General features: G+C 60.0%; 1 protein-coding gene across 1 annotated transcript; it reads left to right on the top strand.

The window, feature by feature from the left end:
• The first annotated feature begins 8,573 nt into the window (after positions 1-8,573).
• LOC148216151 (uncharacterized) lies at positions 8,574-10,078 on the top strand. Its single transcript, XM_088139287.1, has 2 exons — positions 8,574-9,215; positions 9,336-10,078. Exons 1-2 carry the CDS (start codon positions 8,574-8,576, stop codon positions 9,402-9,404), a joined length of 711 nt encoding a protein of 236 aa, XP_087995413.1. The 3' UTR covers positions 9,405-10,078.
• Positions 10,079-13,499: the final 3,421 nt, after the last annotated feature.

The raw sequence follows: 13,499 nt of genomic DNA, 5'->3' as shown, positions 1-13,499 counted from the left end.
TGTGCAGATACTGCTGGAGAAGGGAAAGGGAAGAAATTGCAGCCCTGCCGGGGTGTGACATGGGGCCGAACCCTTGGCAGACCCTGTGGCGTCAGCCATCTTGACCGCAGCGCTCCGGTTTTCCCCACATCTAAACTGGGCATCAGCAAATGACAACCCACTGGGCACGTGACTACTGCCATTACAAGCCCTTTGTGACTGCCTGTCTCTGGAGGGCCACCCTTTGGGCAACGTGTCCTTGGCAAGGCTGGACGATGAGTGTCTGCGTGGCCAGCAGGCTTTCCGCTACAACCTCCGTGGGCTGAGCAGCTTCAGAGAGGGGCGTGAGGAGGGGAGGGCTGTGAAGAAAGCTGTAACAAATGGGGAAACCCATAACCCAGAAAAACGCCAGGAGCCCATTGAAGCCCATGGGGCTAATTCAGAGAAGCTGGTCAAGGAGGTGGGGGAGAGGGGGAGCCCAGAGCCGCCCTCCTGTGCCTGCCCGGGCCATATTCTGCCCTTCTTCGCGGGGTGGGGGGCAACTGGCTCTTCTGGGCCAGGAAGGTTGCCTGACTGCGTTCAGCTTCTGTCGGTCGGCCCCTGTTTCATTTCCCCCAGCTTGCTCGAAAGAAAGCAAAGGAACGGCTTCTTCGCCGCGGGGGCTGCTGGTTTCCAGCTCTGTCCCTCAGGAGCTGAAAAAGGAGGGAAGGAGGATTTAAACTGGGAGGGGAGGCAGGGCGGTGACAGAAGTGGGAACCCCCCAGCGGGGCCTGGCAAAACAGGGCTCCTTTGGCGCTCTGGGGCGGCAGATCATCGCAGCGCCCGAGCCCTGAAAAGCAAGGCTGCTCTTCTGGGCCGTCCTGCCCGCTGGCGCTCACATGTGGTCAGCCGTGATTTGCCTTTTAGCCCGGTGCCCTCATCCAGCCAGGCTGCAGCTGCAGCCCAGGAGGGTCAGGCTGGCAAAATCCATCGCGACATTGCACCCTGCAAAGAGTCAGAGCTTGTAGGGCCACCCTGTGGCCCCGTTTCACCCTTCCTGCAGAAACAGTCTGAGCCCGCAGACGCCGCTGGGGAAGCGATTGGCTGACCAGGAGGCCCAAACCTCCGTGATCTTTGCAAAGAAAAGGATGAAAACCGGCCTCCCGCAATTAACGCACAAGGAAGATCATATTCTTATACAGTATTATCCCAAGGGACTTCCTTCAGAATAAAATAAAGGCAGGCGGGCATATCCTCAAGGCTATGATTTACAAAGGCCAATGCAGGGGATTTGGACAACGGGAAGGAAAGAGACTATCCAGGCCCAATTCCGAATCCTGTCCCACTGGGTGGAAAGGGACTGCTGAGCTCCCCGCCCCACGGTCCGTGGGCCTGCTCTGCCCTGCTCCACCCGGCTGCTGGTCCAGCCACGGGCAGAAGCTGCCGCGGCGCTTCTTCCCCAGGGGCAGTGGTGGCCCTGGGAGCAGCCCTGCCTTTTCTGGCCCATGGAAAGCCTAGCTGGGCTCAGCTGGGCCCAGCAGAGGCTGAGAAGGCAGAATCCTGCCTGGAGGATGGGGCTCCACCAAGGGCCCTCGGAGAAAGGTGCCTGGGAAGCGGGGGAGGGGACGAGCACCCCTTGGCCCTGCTCCTGGGGCACGCATGCACGCACGCCTGCCTGGCGGGCTCAGGCTCAAAGACCCGGCAGCGGTGCTGTGGCCGGAGGCGTTGCTATGTAGACGCAAGAGGAGGGGAGGCGACCGGGCATCTGGGCCAGGCCTCTGGCGCTCCAGCAAGCGAGTTGGGCTTGTGGCTCCAGGCCCAGGGAGCCCAAGTGCCTGAGCCTGCAAAAGAGAGAGGGACCCCACTCCCCTTCCTGGCCCCTCCACCTCACTTCCTGGTTTAGCCACCTCCCCCATCTTCAGCGGCAAAACTGGAGCACCTTTTTTGACTGTCACATTTTATTCAAAGGCAGAAACTTTCATGAGCTGCAGCTCCCTTCATCAGATGTATAGAGTGGCTGGACTGGTGTGGGATTTAAATTAGGATGTGTGGAGGAGGGAAGACAGGGTGGCGATGCAAATGCGGGTTACATGTAAGACTGATTACAAGTACCTTATCTCCTCCTCCTCCTCATGGTCTGTTGAGGGAAATATTGACCTCACAGGAGACCAAACTTGGTATCTTCCATGAAGTTGATCCTACTATGAACAGACAGCTGAACGCTGCCATTTCCCCCCCCTACAGTTTGATTCCTTATTCCATAAATAAAAGCATAGCACGTTTAGGATTTCATCTCTCTCTGTCACACACGCAGATACGTCAAAAAGTGAAGGCACCCTGTTAGCTGTAAGAAAAGCCCCTTTATTAAGCAAACTCGGTCTCAATCTCCACTCAAGCATGGTGGAGGGGCGTCCAATACCAAGACTTTTCCCAGTCATCAGCTGGAAGGAGCTGAGATGGGCACGGAGGTCCGGTGTGTTTCTGGTGGCTCCCCTACTCTGTGCTTGGCATGGTTGGAAGAGGAAAAGCAGCCGCACCACGTGGGGCAAGGAGAAGGCTTCCACTGGTGAACACCATTGCCATCCTCAGCAGCAGCAGCAGCTGCAGCCCGCGATGAGGGCAGCAACTCTTCCAGCCTTGTTTCTGAGGCACCAGGAAAACAGCACAATCTCGCAAGCCAAAAGGTTTCCTCCTCTCTCATCTCAGGAGAGAGTGCGCAGCTGAGCCTCTGCATCTGGTGCTTGAAGTTAGGTGGCCTTGGCACGTAGGAGGCAGGCGAACTGCCAGGGATGGGCTTATCCTCCTCTCATCCTCTTTTAAAGCCACCCAGGTCAGTGGAACCTCTTGAGAAGCTCAAGCACATCTTGCACAAGTCTCTGTAGGAGGTGACATCTAAACACAAAGGGAGGGAGGGAGGGAGGGAGGCCTGCAACACGTGGAATACCCTGCCCAGTTCTGGCTGCCACAACATAAGGATTTTGAGGAACTGGAAAGGGTGCGGAGAAGAGCAGGAAAGATGGTGAGGGGTTTGGAGGCCAAATCCCATGAAGAGCGGTTACAGGAACTTGGTCTGTTTAGCCTAAAAAAAAGAAGGCCAAGGGGAGACAAGATAGCCATCTTCCAATGCATGAAGGGATGTCCCCGGAAGGAGGTGTGGATGCGTTCTCCGTAGTGCCCGGCGATGGGACAAGAGCCAACTGGTGGAGGCTTCACAGCGAGATCCAAGCTTAAGCTAAGGAGGAATTTCCGGACTGCAAGAGCTACGAAGCCACAGAACAGCCTCCCTCCTGGAATCACGGGGGCTCCGTCACTGGAGGTTTTCAAGCAAAGACCAACGGCCCTTTGTCCAGAATGGGGTGGGGATTCCACCCTGGGCAGGCGGATGGACTAGGAGACCTCCGAGGTCCCTGCCAACTCTTATGGCTCCAAGGAAGGGAACCTCTTCACTGCAGCCTGGCCAATGGCAAGGGAAGCAGGGCATTTAATGCCAGGGGTGGGGAAGGCAAACGTCTTCTGCCACCTGCTGGATCTCTGACCACCAAGCTTCACTGGGCAATCCCGGACGTTCTCTGCACCTTTCCTCTCACACCTTCTTGCTCTCGTGGCAGCCATTCCTTGGGGTTTGAGTAGCCGTTTCGCAAGGAGAGCTTGGGTTGTTTCTAGCAGCTACCCCGACCTTTCTTGGCACACACCATGCACATCACTCCAGACAAACACACGGCACGCTTCTCAGGGAATTAAATCTGGAAGGGCCACAGCGCCCACTCAGCTTTCTGGCAAGAGGCTCTTTTGCAGGCCAGACAGGAGGCGAGCAAGTGAGGGCTGCCCCTGAAGGGCCTGACAGGAGCCAAGGCCAAGCAAGGGGCGTTGCGGGTCAGCAAGCGTCCTAATAGGGCCACCCACAGAACCGAGCAGGGGCCTCTGCAGAGGTTGAGGGCCCCCCATCAGTGGCGCAGGGCAGAGGGGATCAAATGCAGCCCAATGCTGCAGGGACTCCGTGAGCAAGAGCATTCCTTGCTCCTGGCCAGGCATGGCATTGCTTCTTGGGGCACGCGAGTGGCACTCAGAGCAGGCCTGACTCTTTACCGAATGCCGCGTCACTTTTCCGCAGTGGCAGCTCGTTTCAGTTGGCTACACCCCCCTCATCAACGCCACAGAGAGGGGGCCTTCCCTGCAGGGCCCTTGGTTGGTTTAACTAGAACTGGCCACACTTCTGGGCAACTGGCAGCCAGCCTGCAGCTCCCGCGAGGTTGTGTCTGACTCAGTCAGGCCCTGCCTCTGCTCTCCAGGTAGGCAGATGTTCCAGGCCCGGGCTGGCTGCCGTGCGTGGCTCTCCTTGCGCAGACTGGGGAGTGAATGCCTCGTGTTCTCTGGCAGCTGGAAAGACCTGGCAGAGGAGGGGACCCAGAGGCCCATCAGCGTCCTGGCCAAGGAAGCTGAACGCGCCTGATGGGCCCCCACCAGTTGGGAATGGAACGGAGCCCACCTTCATGCTGCCTCTGGCCATGGGAAGCAACCCTCCGGCAGGCCCGTGCAAGGGGTCAAAGGCTGGGGAGCCCAGCTAAGGGCCAGTGGGAAAGAGAGCCCCATTTGCAAAGGTGTGACTTTTCACCACTCTGAGTCTTGATTGTCGTCACTCTGGCCTTGGGAAGTGTGCAGGCAGCAATTCACACAGCGCCGAGAGCTGCTAATGCTCTGGCAGGCCTTTCTTGGATCAGCTTCCCTGGAGCATCCCCGTCGGAGTTGCCCCCCGCCCCCAGGCCAGGTGGACTGTGATGCATCTCCCGCAATCTGGCATCCCCTCCCTTTTTCCCAGCAGCCCCAAAACACAGCGTGGGAAACTGGCAAAATGGGGCCCTTTGTGGTCTCACCCCCGGCCTGGGCTGGACTCCTTTATTCAGAAAGAGAGTGCAATCCGCCATCATTTGGCACAGAATGCATTTCCCCTTCAGTTCGCCTAAAGGGGACCTTCTCAGTGTCAAGCCTTTTAGTTGGGCCTTCCAGCTGTTCATCTCCTTCACCAACCAGCCTCTTTTTCATTCTAACTTGGGGGGCGGGGGAGTTGTCTTTGGTTAGCCACAGAAAATCATTGGAGACAAGAACGTGCAGATGTAATTTGGTCTTCTTCTATCATACTTTCTCCTTTCCGCACCCAGCTGTTATATTGCCTTCATTGGCCTTACCTAGACGTTTTCTCCTTCTGCCATCTCATGCGACGACCCTCCCGAAATGCGTCCCAGGCGCACAGCAGAAGCCCCGCAAATATTTCCCCCGGAAGGTCGGCTGCAGAGACCCGGGGACCAAGGGGCGAGCGCGTCTCTCCCATTGCCCCTGCAGCCCGGGGGAGGGTCTCTTCAGCTCCACACAGCAGCCCACCCCCAATTCTTCTCCATCCCCTCCGCCTGCTTGCTGAGCTCGCACAGCCTCCCTTCAGCGGGGCCCGGCAGCGCGCTCTGCATTCCAGCGGCGGCAGACCCCCTCGCCTTGGATCATCGCTCGCAGCCCCCGGGTTTGCTCTCACCTTCCGGCAGAGTTTTCTGTGACAACAGCCCTTTCCTTTGACCCGATGCACCTTCCTCACGGCCGCTTGCTCTTCCGATCCTTTGACTGTTTCTTCAAGGCCTGCCAGAACACAAACCAGCCGGACTCTGCAGAGTGCGCAGGCAGGCCACGATCACAAAGCCCGGCCCGTTTGTCTTCTGAAGTGGAGCGCTTTTCCTTCTTCTGGTGTCTTCCCAGAATAGCCAAGCGCAAAGTGTCCCTCAGAAGAAAAAAGGAACTAAGGCTCCCTCTTAACCCTCCATCCCCCCCCCAATTCCACTGGCAATTCCCCTTCGTCCTGCTTGCTTCTTCACCCCATGACAAGATCCACCCCCACCCCCATTCCTCTCCCCCAGAACAAAGTTCCAGCTCTCAGGAATTCAAGAGCAGCCCCTCTGCCTCCAGTGGTCCTCTGGAAGGCCCCGAGGGGCAGACGTATGCCCTCAAGTCTTGCCCGCCCCTCCCTGCCAGGCCAAGGCCGTTTGCGCCATCTTGCTCTAAAGGAAACTGCTGGCAGGGCTTGTGTGCCTTCTGTTGCTCGCTGCCTCTCCCCCAGCAATCCCTGGCCCAGGACATGGGATGGAGACACGTAGAGGTCAGCCATTCCTGAGCAGACGACTTGTCACTGGGTCGTATTTTGGAAAGGATGTGACTGGCAGAGGTTGAAATGCTGCCAACAGCTTGAAGGGCTCGATTTGTGAAGGATGGAGCCCTCAGTAGCCATTTCAGAGCCTGGTGGGGAAGAGGGAAGAGGCTGCTTTTCACTCTTCCTCCCATCTCAGGGCCCCAATCCCTGGGAGCTCCTCCTGAGGGCCGGGAAGCATGCTCAGGGACAGATTTCCCAGGGCTGGGTGTAAAAAAACCCTGCACTTGTCCAAACACAGAGCGAACAAGTGTGAAGACTCTTCCCAGTCAAACTGAATTTCTCACCTCCAAGTCTGCAGTTAATGAGGCAACCAAGGTGTCAAGAGAGAGACCCCTGGCAGCAGCAGGGCGGCAGGCAGACCAGCGCTGCGTTCCTGCTTCGGTGGGCTGGAGAAGCCCACCTGGAGGGAGCACAAGCCTCTTGGTCAGGCAAGCCTGGAGGTCTCCAACGATGGGCAAGTCGTCTTGGGCGCTTCTCCTGCTGATGCCAGTGCTTGCCCGGCATGCCACGAGCCCTCGCCAGTGGAATCTCAGCACATGTTAGACATGGCAGCACTTTCAAAGCCACCTGGGACCACTCTTATGACTCAACAACTCCAACTGCTCCCCCACCCCTCAGTCACCTGGGCCTGGGGTTGGAGATTTCAGTCTGGGTTCGGAGTGGGGTGTCTCATACGCTCCACAGTGAGATCTGGAAGCTGAAAGTTTCTTCTCTCAGAGGGACACAGGACAATCAGTGCCATGTGATGGAAAAGCATCTTCAGCTGATTAATCATGCAACCTTCATTTAGCTCAGAGTCGCTGGGAGTTGGGCAGAGTAAAAATGGAATAAATAGTCCATGATTTCATCTTATCTGAATAAATGCACCAAGGAAGAGACAGTCCATGTCAGTTATTTTTACAAGATACACATACAAAACACAGTATACCAGCAGAAAAAGCATTTGAGAGAGAAAGTGGGGGAACAATGAGGGAGAGCCCCCTTTCAAGACAGACCTGTTGCCACAGGAAGCAGCCCTTTGCCAGCGTAAACGAGAGACACATTTGTGCTAGAAACCGGCAGCTCTCCAGATGCTGCTGAGCCCAGCTTTGTATTTCTGAGCGTCAGCCCTGGAATCCTGGGGGTGGGCTGGGGGTAACCAGCAGCCTTTCCCGTGTTCTTCCAGAGCTTCATCTGCCTTTTCTCCTAGCACTGAAGGTCTATTAAGAACGATGGAGTTGTTGCATCCCTGCTGTAGAGGCAGCCCCCCAACATCCGGAAGCCTTGGACAGCAGCCTTGGGAATTGGACGGTTTTACCAGCAGCTGGAGATTTCAGGGTCCCTCTTCAGCCAAGCATGCTTGCCAGCAGCTCGGCTTGGGGCTCGGTGCCTTCTCTTCTCCTCGGGGCAGAGCAAGTGGGGGTGGGCTGGGTGCCCCATAAAGGTATGAAAGTGCTGCCATGTCTGAAGCTGCTCCCTCCGCAAATGTACTTGCCTCAGTGCCCCCTTCCCCAGCCACCAAGGCCAGCAGCAGCAGACCAGGAGGAAAGCTGCATGCTTCCCCCAAACCCATTAGGACAGGGGTGCGAATGGCCCCCTGCCCGAGGCCCGTCTGCTGGGCTCCCCACGGAAAGAGAGGGGCCTTCTCAGGGACTCTGGAAGACTTCTGCGGTTCAGAGGGGCTGCAGAGCAACCATCCTGCAGCACTGCCCTTTCTTGCGTTTTGGAGACCCAAGGCAGAGAGGGGAACGGACAATTCTTGTGGAAAGGGAAGTTCAACACCAGGCCTTCCTTCCGGGTAAAAGCACCCTTCGGCCACCCTATCCATTTTTAACACGTAAGCCCTGTTTGGGCTGGGAACGCCGGGCAGAAGGGCAAAGCAGGCTGTGCATTTTTAAGGATACGGGGTGCTCTGGGGCCTTGCGGGAAGGTGCAAGGGCCGAGCACCTCAGCACCTTTCCAGGAGGCTGGGATCGGAGAGGAGCCCAGGGTCTCCGAAGAGGTAGGGAGGAAGCCAAAGGCAAGGAGAGCCTCCCAGGTGGGCTGGAAATGCAAGCCAGGCCTCCGCCGGGCGCTCTCCGTTGGGGTTGGGAAGGCAACGGGGCTTCCAGGCCCGCGCAGGCAGCAGCTCCCGGCCTGGCAGAGCCGCCCCAGCGGCCGCAAGGACAGCAACTCCCGACGGACGACTCTCGCGCCCAAGTCCACCGGCCAGGCCGAGCCAGGACAGCTGCCTGTTCCGGGGCAGCGGGAGGGGCCTCCCTAGCGGGCCAGAGGTCCCAGGCAGGACCCTCCGCCCGCGCCCCCCTTCCATCGCCGGTTCAGAGCGCCCCGCCCGCCGCCCCCCTCCCCGCTTTGAAGTGCGGAGGGCCTGGTCGAGGTGCCACTTCACACCTCGCCGGGATAAAGCCGGACCCCGCGCGGCCCCGTCCCACACTAGCCGCGCGCAGCCATGGCCCGCAGCGTCAGCAGCCCCCGCGGCGGCGGCCCCTCTCCGTGCCTCGGCCCGGCTTTCCTGCGGCCGTCGTGCTGCCGGCCCCCGGGCGAGGGCGGCCCGGGCTCCAGCGGCGCCTCGCCAGCTTCCTCCCCGGATTCCCGCGGCCCCTCGCCGGCGTATCAGGCCTGGAGAGCCGGCGGCGGGCCGGGGGGCAGGAAGGGCGGCCGGGCGCGGCTGGGCGGCGGGCAGCGGCAGAGCGCCAGCCAGCGCGAGAAGCTCCGCATGCGGCACCTGGCCCAGGCCCTGCTCGCCCTGCGCCGCTACCTGCCCGCCTCCGTGGCGCCCGCCGGGCAGAGCCTGACCAAGATCGAGACCCTGCGCCTCGCCATCCGCTACATCGCCCACCTCTCGGAGCTGCTCGGCCTCAGCGAGGAGTCGCTGGCGCGCCGCCCCTGCGCCCTGGGCCTGCCGGACCCCGCCTGCTGCCCGCCCGGGCGGCCGCCGCCCCGCCTGCCCGAGCCAGGAGCAGAGCCGTGGTGCGCCGCCGCCGCCGCCGCCGCCGCCACGTGCTGCGGACAAGGGGACCGAGCCGGCGCCGCGCCGCTCCCGGCGGGGCTGGCCGCCGCGCCCGCCGCCCACCCGTGCCCGCCCTCCCAGGTAGGTGTCCGGCCCGCCCGCGCCCCTCTTCTTCCCGGCGCTCGCCCGCGCGCTCCCTCGGGGGGCCGGGGCGCTGCCGCGCGGGCGGGAGGCTCACCGGCGATGCCGCCTCTCTTGCAGAGCCTCCCCGACGAGCTGCTGACTTTCCTGGAAGACCTCTTTCCCCTGGCGGCTCCCGGCCGGGACTGACCGTCGCTCGCCGCCGCGTCCGCCGCGCCCCGGAGGACCCAGGCCCTCGCCCGGCCGCCCCCGATCGCCAGCGGAAGCGGCGTCCGACGCCCGCGGGGTTGGACCGAGCCGGGCGGAGCGTCGCGCTTTCCGGGCCGGCCTTGCGGCGGCAACACCAACAGCACGAAGCAGCCGCTGCCGAGCGGAACCGAGCCGAGCCGAGGGACCACGCGCTCAAGCGGGCCTCCCAGCAGACGCCGAGCGGGTACCGGGAACCGGCGCCTCCTCCCGCACCGGGCGGCATGAGGTCCGCCTGCAAGCGCGCGAGACCCATTTCGGTGGGCTGGAGGAAAAGAGCGCGCTCCGGTGGTGCTTGCCCCGGCCGGGCGGGGACGGAGGACGGGCCCTGGACTGGCCGGGCCGCTGGACGGTTCTCCGGCCGTTTGGCAGCTGCGCTCCTCGCTGAGCTCGGCGCGCCGGAATGCGACGCTTCGGAGCTCCGGGCGGCTGTGAGGAGCAGGCGCCCCCTGGTGGCGGTTTGAGCCCTGACTTTTACGCGTGGCCCTTTAAACTAACTGCTTACCGCGCGTATGTTTGTTTTCTCCGAAGCTGCTTGAGTCTTTGTAATGATTGCATTGGTTTCACAATTCTGATGGTATTTATGATGTTTGTTAGAGAAAAACGGGGTAGAGATGATTGGGTATAATAAATCCTTTTTAATAATTTAGAACTGAATTTAATGGTGTTTGTAAGCTGCTTAGAGAACCTGTGACGCTAGAAAGCAAATACAGGCGGGGTGAAACAAGACAAACGGACGGGGTAGAGAGAGTCTGCTCATCTGGCTTCTGCGGCAAACAGCCCGCGAGAAGGCCGAGGCGTCCCCTGTTGCTGGAGCACTTAATCAGGCAGATTCTCTGCAGGGCGAGAATGCTTGCGAGCCCCTTCACAACAGCAGCAGGGCAGGTGGCCAAGAAGCTGCTCCCCAGGAGGACCACCAACCGACCAGCCGACCCAGCTGGGTCCTCCAGGAGAGTCCTCCTCATCAGCTGCCAAACACGGAGAAGGGAGGAAGCAGCACTGAGGGGCTCTCCCCCTTTCCCCTGAGGATGCTTCCCAGAGGGCTGCGTCTGCCTGGCATCAGCAGCCAAAGGCTTCCTGGAAGATGCTGCCTCGTGGTCCACCCAGCTGCCCCCCGGGCCACTGTGCTGGGACCCAGACTTGAGCAGGAACCAGATACATAAATGAGTTGGATTCCAACCCTGCTGAGTTCAAACACATTTGCCTCTGTTTTAGCTGTGTTTCATAGAGCGAGCCACTGGGACCTTTTTCATACTTAGACAACATGGTGATACGTTGGGGCAGTGTGAAAGTCACCACACCCCCCGCAGCAGCCGCCCACCATCTGCAGCAAGAGCCACCTGGCTGCAATCCGGGGGTGGGGCTGAGCAGGTGTGACCCTGGACAGAATTAGAGGGGATGTCTGTGCCAAGGGCATCTCTCATAGCCGAGGCAGCCCTGAGTGTCTGCAGGTCCACGAGAGCACGGCTTCCCACTTTCCCAGGGCTGGCAAGGCAGAGAGGAGACCAGGCTTTGGGCCCCTGGGCCGCTGCTGGAGGTAGGCTCCTGAGGCCCCTGGGCGGGGCAGCAGGAGGGGGAGGGGGGCTGCTGGGGGACTCGCACTGACTCAGGCAATGGCCTTGCCTCTTCTCCTCGCCAGTGGCCAAGCAGGCGGAACAGGCTGGGGCTCTCCCTCCCCCAGGATGGACCCGGAGCAGAACAGGAGCGGGGCTGGTGGCAGCAGCAACAGCAGTGGCCTGGAGGAGTCCCTGGTGCTGCCCATCTTCTCGGTTGCCGCTCAGGTCCGGGTGGGGCTCACCCTGCTGCTGTGTGTGATCTCGGCCACCTGCAACGTGGCCGTGCTGTGGACTGGCAGGACCAGGCAACCTGCCAAGGGCTCCCACGCACGCCTGTTGCTCCTGCACTTGGCGGCAGCGGATCTCCTGGTGGCTGTGGTGGTGATGCCCTTAGATGCCGCCTGGAACGTCACGCTGCAGTGGCGGGCTGGGGACGTGGCCTGCCGGATCCTCATGTTCCTCAAGCTGCTGGCTATGTACGCCTCGGCCTTTGTCACCACTCTGATTAGCCTGGACTGCCGAGCAGCCATCTTACAGCCACTGGCCACTGCCCAGGCTTGGCGCAAGAACCAGATCTTGCTCTACATGGCGTGGCTGATGAGTGCCAGCCTCTCTGCTCCTCAGGTACCTGACCCGGCTCGCCCTGGCAAAGGAAGCTGCCCCACCCAGGCGCAAGGATAGGAACCCATAGCTGAGCGGGAAGGAGGGGAGGGTGGGCGGACCCCCTGCAGCGGCCCCGGAGGGTCAGACTGTCCTGGAACCCTTTTCTCTCCCCAACCCCTGTCATCGCCTCGCAGCTGTTCCTGTTCCACACGGTCACCATCAGCTCCCCGCAGAACTTCACCCAGTGCACGACCCACGGCTCCTTTGCCCGGCGCTGGCACGAGGTGGCCTATAATATGTTTGGCTTCCTGGGACTTTTTCTGCTCCCGCTGCTGGTCATGACTGCCTGCTACACTCGGGTCTTGCTGGAGATTTCGAGGCATGTCAGCTCCTGCAACAGCTGTGAGTTTTTGCTGAGGGGGAGCAGGGATGGCAGAGCAATTGGTTCGCTTCACCTGCAAGGTGAAGGGTTTTTTTAGATTTTGTTTTATTCTGCCTTTCTTATTTTTATAAATAACTCAAGGCAGCGAACATACTTAATCCTCCTTCCTCCTCCTATTTTCCCCACAACAACCACCCTGTGAGGTGAGCTGGGCTGAGAGAGAGGGACTGGCCCAAAGTCACCCAGCCGGCTTTCACGCCTAGGTGGGACCAGAACTCACCGACTCTGCTTTCTAGCCTGGGGCCTTAACCACTAGACCCAACTGGCTTGCATAATTAGCCCTTTTTTAACTTGAATGCAATCATTCTTCAATAACTGCATCTTCAACAGATTTTGCATAGGATTTTTCTGAATAAATCTTTGAAAATACTGTTTTTCATTCAGCTATAGTTTTGTGTTACAGTTCTTGAAAAGCTTAACGTGGGGTCTGAGCACAATCTGGATGGGAGCCAACAGGCCAAAGGGGGAATGGGAAAGAATTGCCCAACAGTGTCAAACTATTTTCATAACATTACCGAGGGAGCTTCATGCTTTTCCCAAAGCACAGTCATGGATTTTTTTTCTTAACAAAGGAAATCAACAGAAAACGCATAGCTTGGGAGAAAGTGTGCCCAATATGTGACTCATGAAAAATACCAAACAGAAACGTTATCTTAGGAAAGGTTGTGCAAAAATCTGGGTTAAGCGATGCGTGTACAGAATGTGTGTGCTGCGGGAGAAAGGTGCCTGAGGACCCAGGTGGGAGTAGCAGGGCCACCGGGCTCCCTTCGGCCTCAGCACTCGCTTGCCCGCCTGACCAGGCTCCCCTCTGCCCTTGCAGGGTCTGCCCAGGAGCTACCGCTGCGCCGCTCGCGCAACCCCATCCCGAGGGCGCGCCTTCGCCTGCTGCGCCTCAGCCTGGCCATCGTTGGCTCCTTCGTGCTCTGCTGGACGCCGTACTACTTGCTGGGCCTGTGGCACTGGTTCTGGCCAGCAGCCATGGAGGGGGCCGTGAGCCCCTCGCTGGCCCATATCCTCTTCCTCTTTGGCTTATTCAACGCCTGCCTGGACCCTGTCACGTACAGCCTCTTCACGGGGGGCTGGCTGGGCAGGTGCTGCGGGACCGCTGGGCGAGGGAGTCAGCCTCCGTCCCCCATCACTGGCTCCTTCCGCGGCTCGGCATCCTCCATCCGCCCCCGAAGAGGGGCCCGGCTGCTCCTCTGCGACTCAGCGGAAGTGGCCCTGGGCCTCGGCTCAAGGCCTCACACAATGGCAGCTGCGTACCTGACCGACGGTCCTTCCACCCAACGGAGTGGGAATGCTGCAAGGCCAGGCCTTCCCCAGGCCACAGAATTGCAAGCTCTCCCGCCCGGGACAAGGAGGAAGGGGCTCCGCCAAGGGGAACTGGGACACCATGGCAGGGCCCCTTCTCTGGGGAGAAGCCTGGATGGGCCTGAG

Source organism: Python bivittatus, unplaced genomic scaffold, assembly GCF_059951505.1.
Source record: "Python bivittatus isolate LINGU-HERP-01145 unplaced genomic scaffold, Pbiv_v1 ctg000210_np1212, whole genome shotgun sequence".
NCBI lineage: Eukaryota > Metazoa > Chordata > Lepidosauria > Squamata > Pythonidae > Python > Python bivittatus.
This window is presented reverse-complemented; position numbering and strand designations above follow the sequence as displayed.

Bases quoted from the DNA above. Each gene is read 5' to 3' on its own strand.
- LOC148216151 (XM_088139287.1), top strand. From the start codon at position 8,574: ATGGCCCGCAGCGTCAGCAGCCCCCGCGGCGGCGGCCCCTCTCCGTGC. The intron at 9,216-9,335 runs GTAGGTGTCCGG...CCTCTCTTGCAG, and splicing joins ACCCGTGCCCGCCCTCCCAG to AGCCTCCCCGACGAGCTGCT.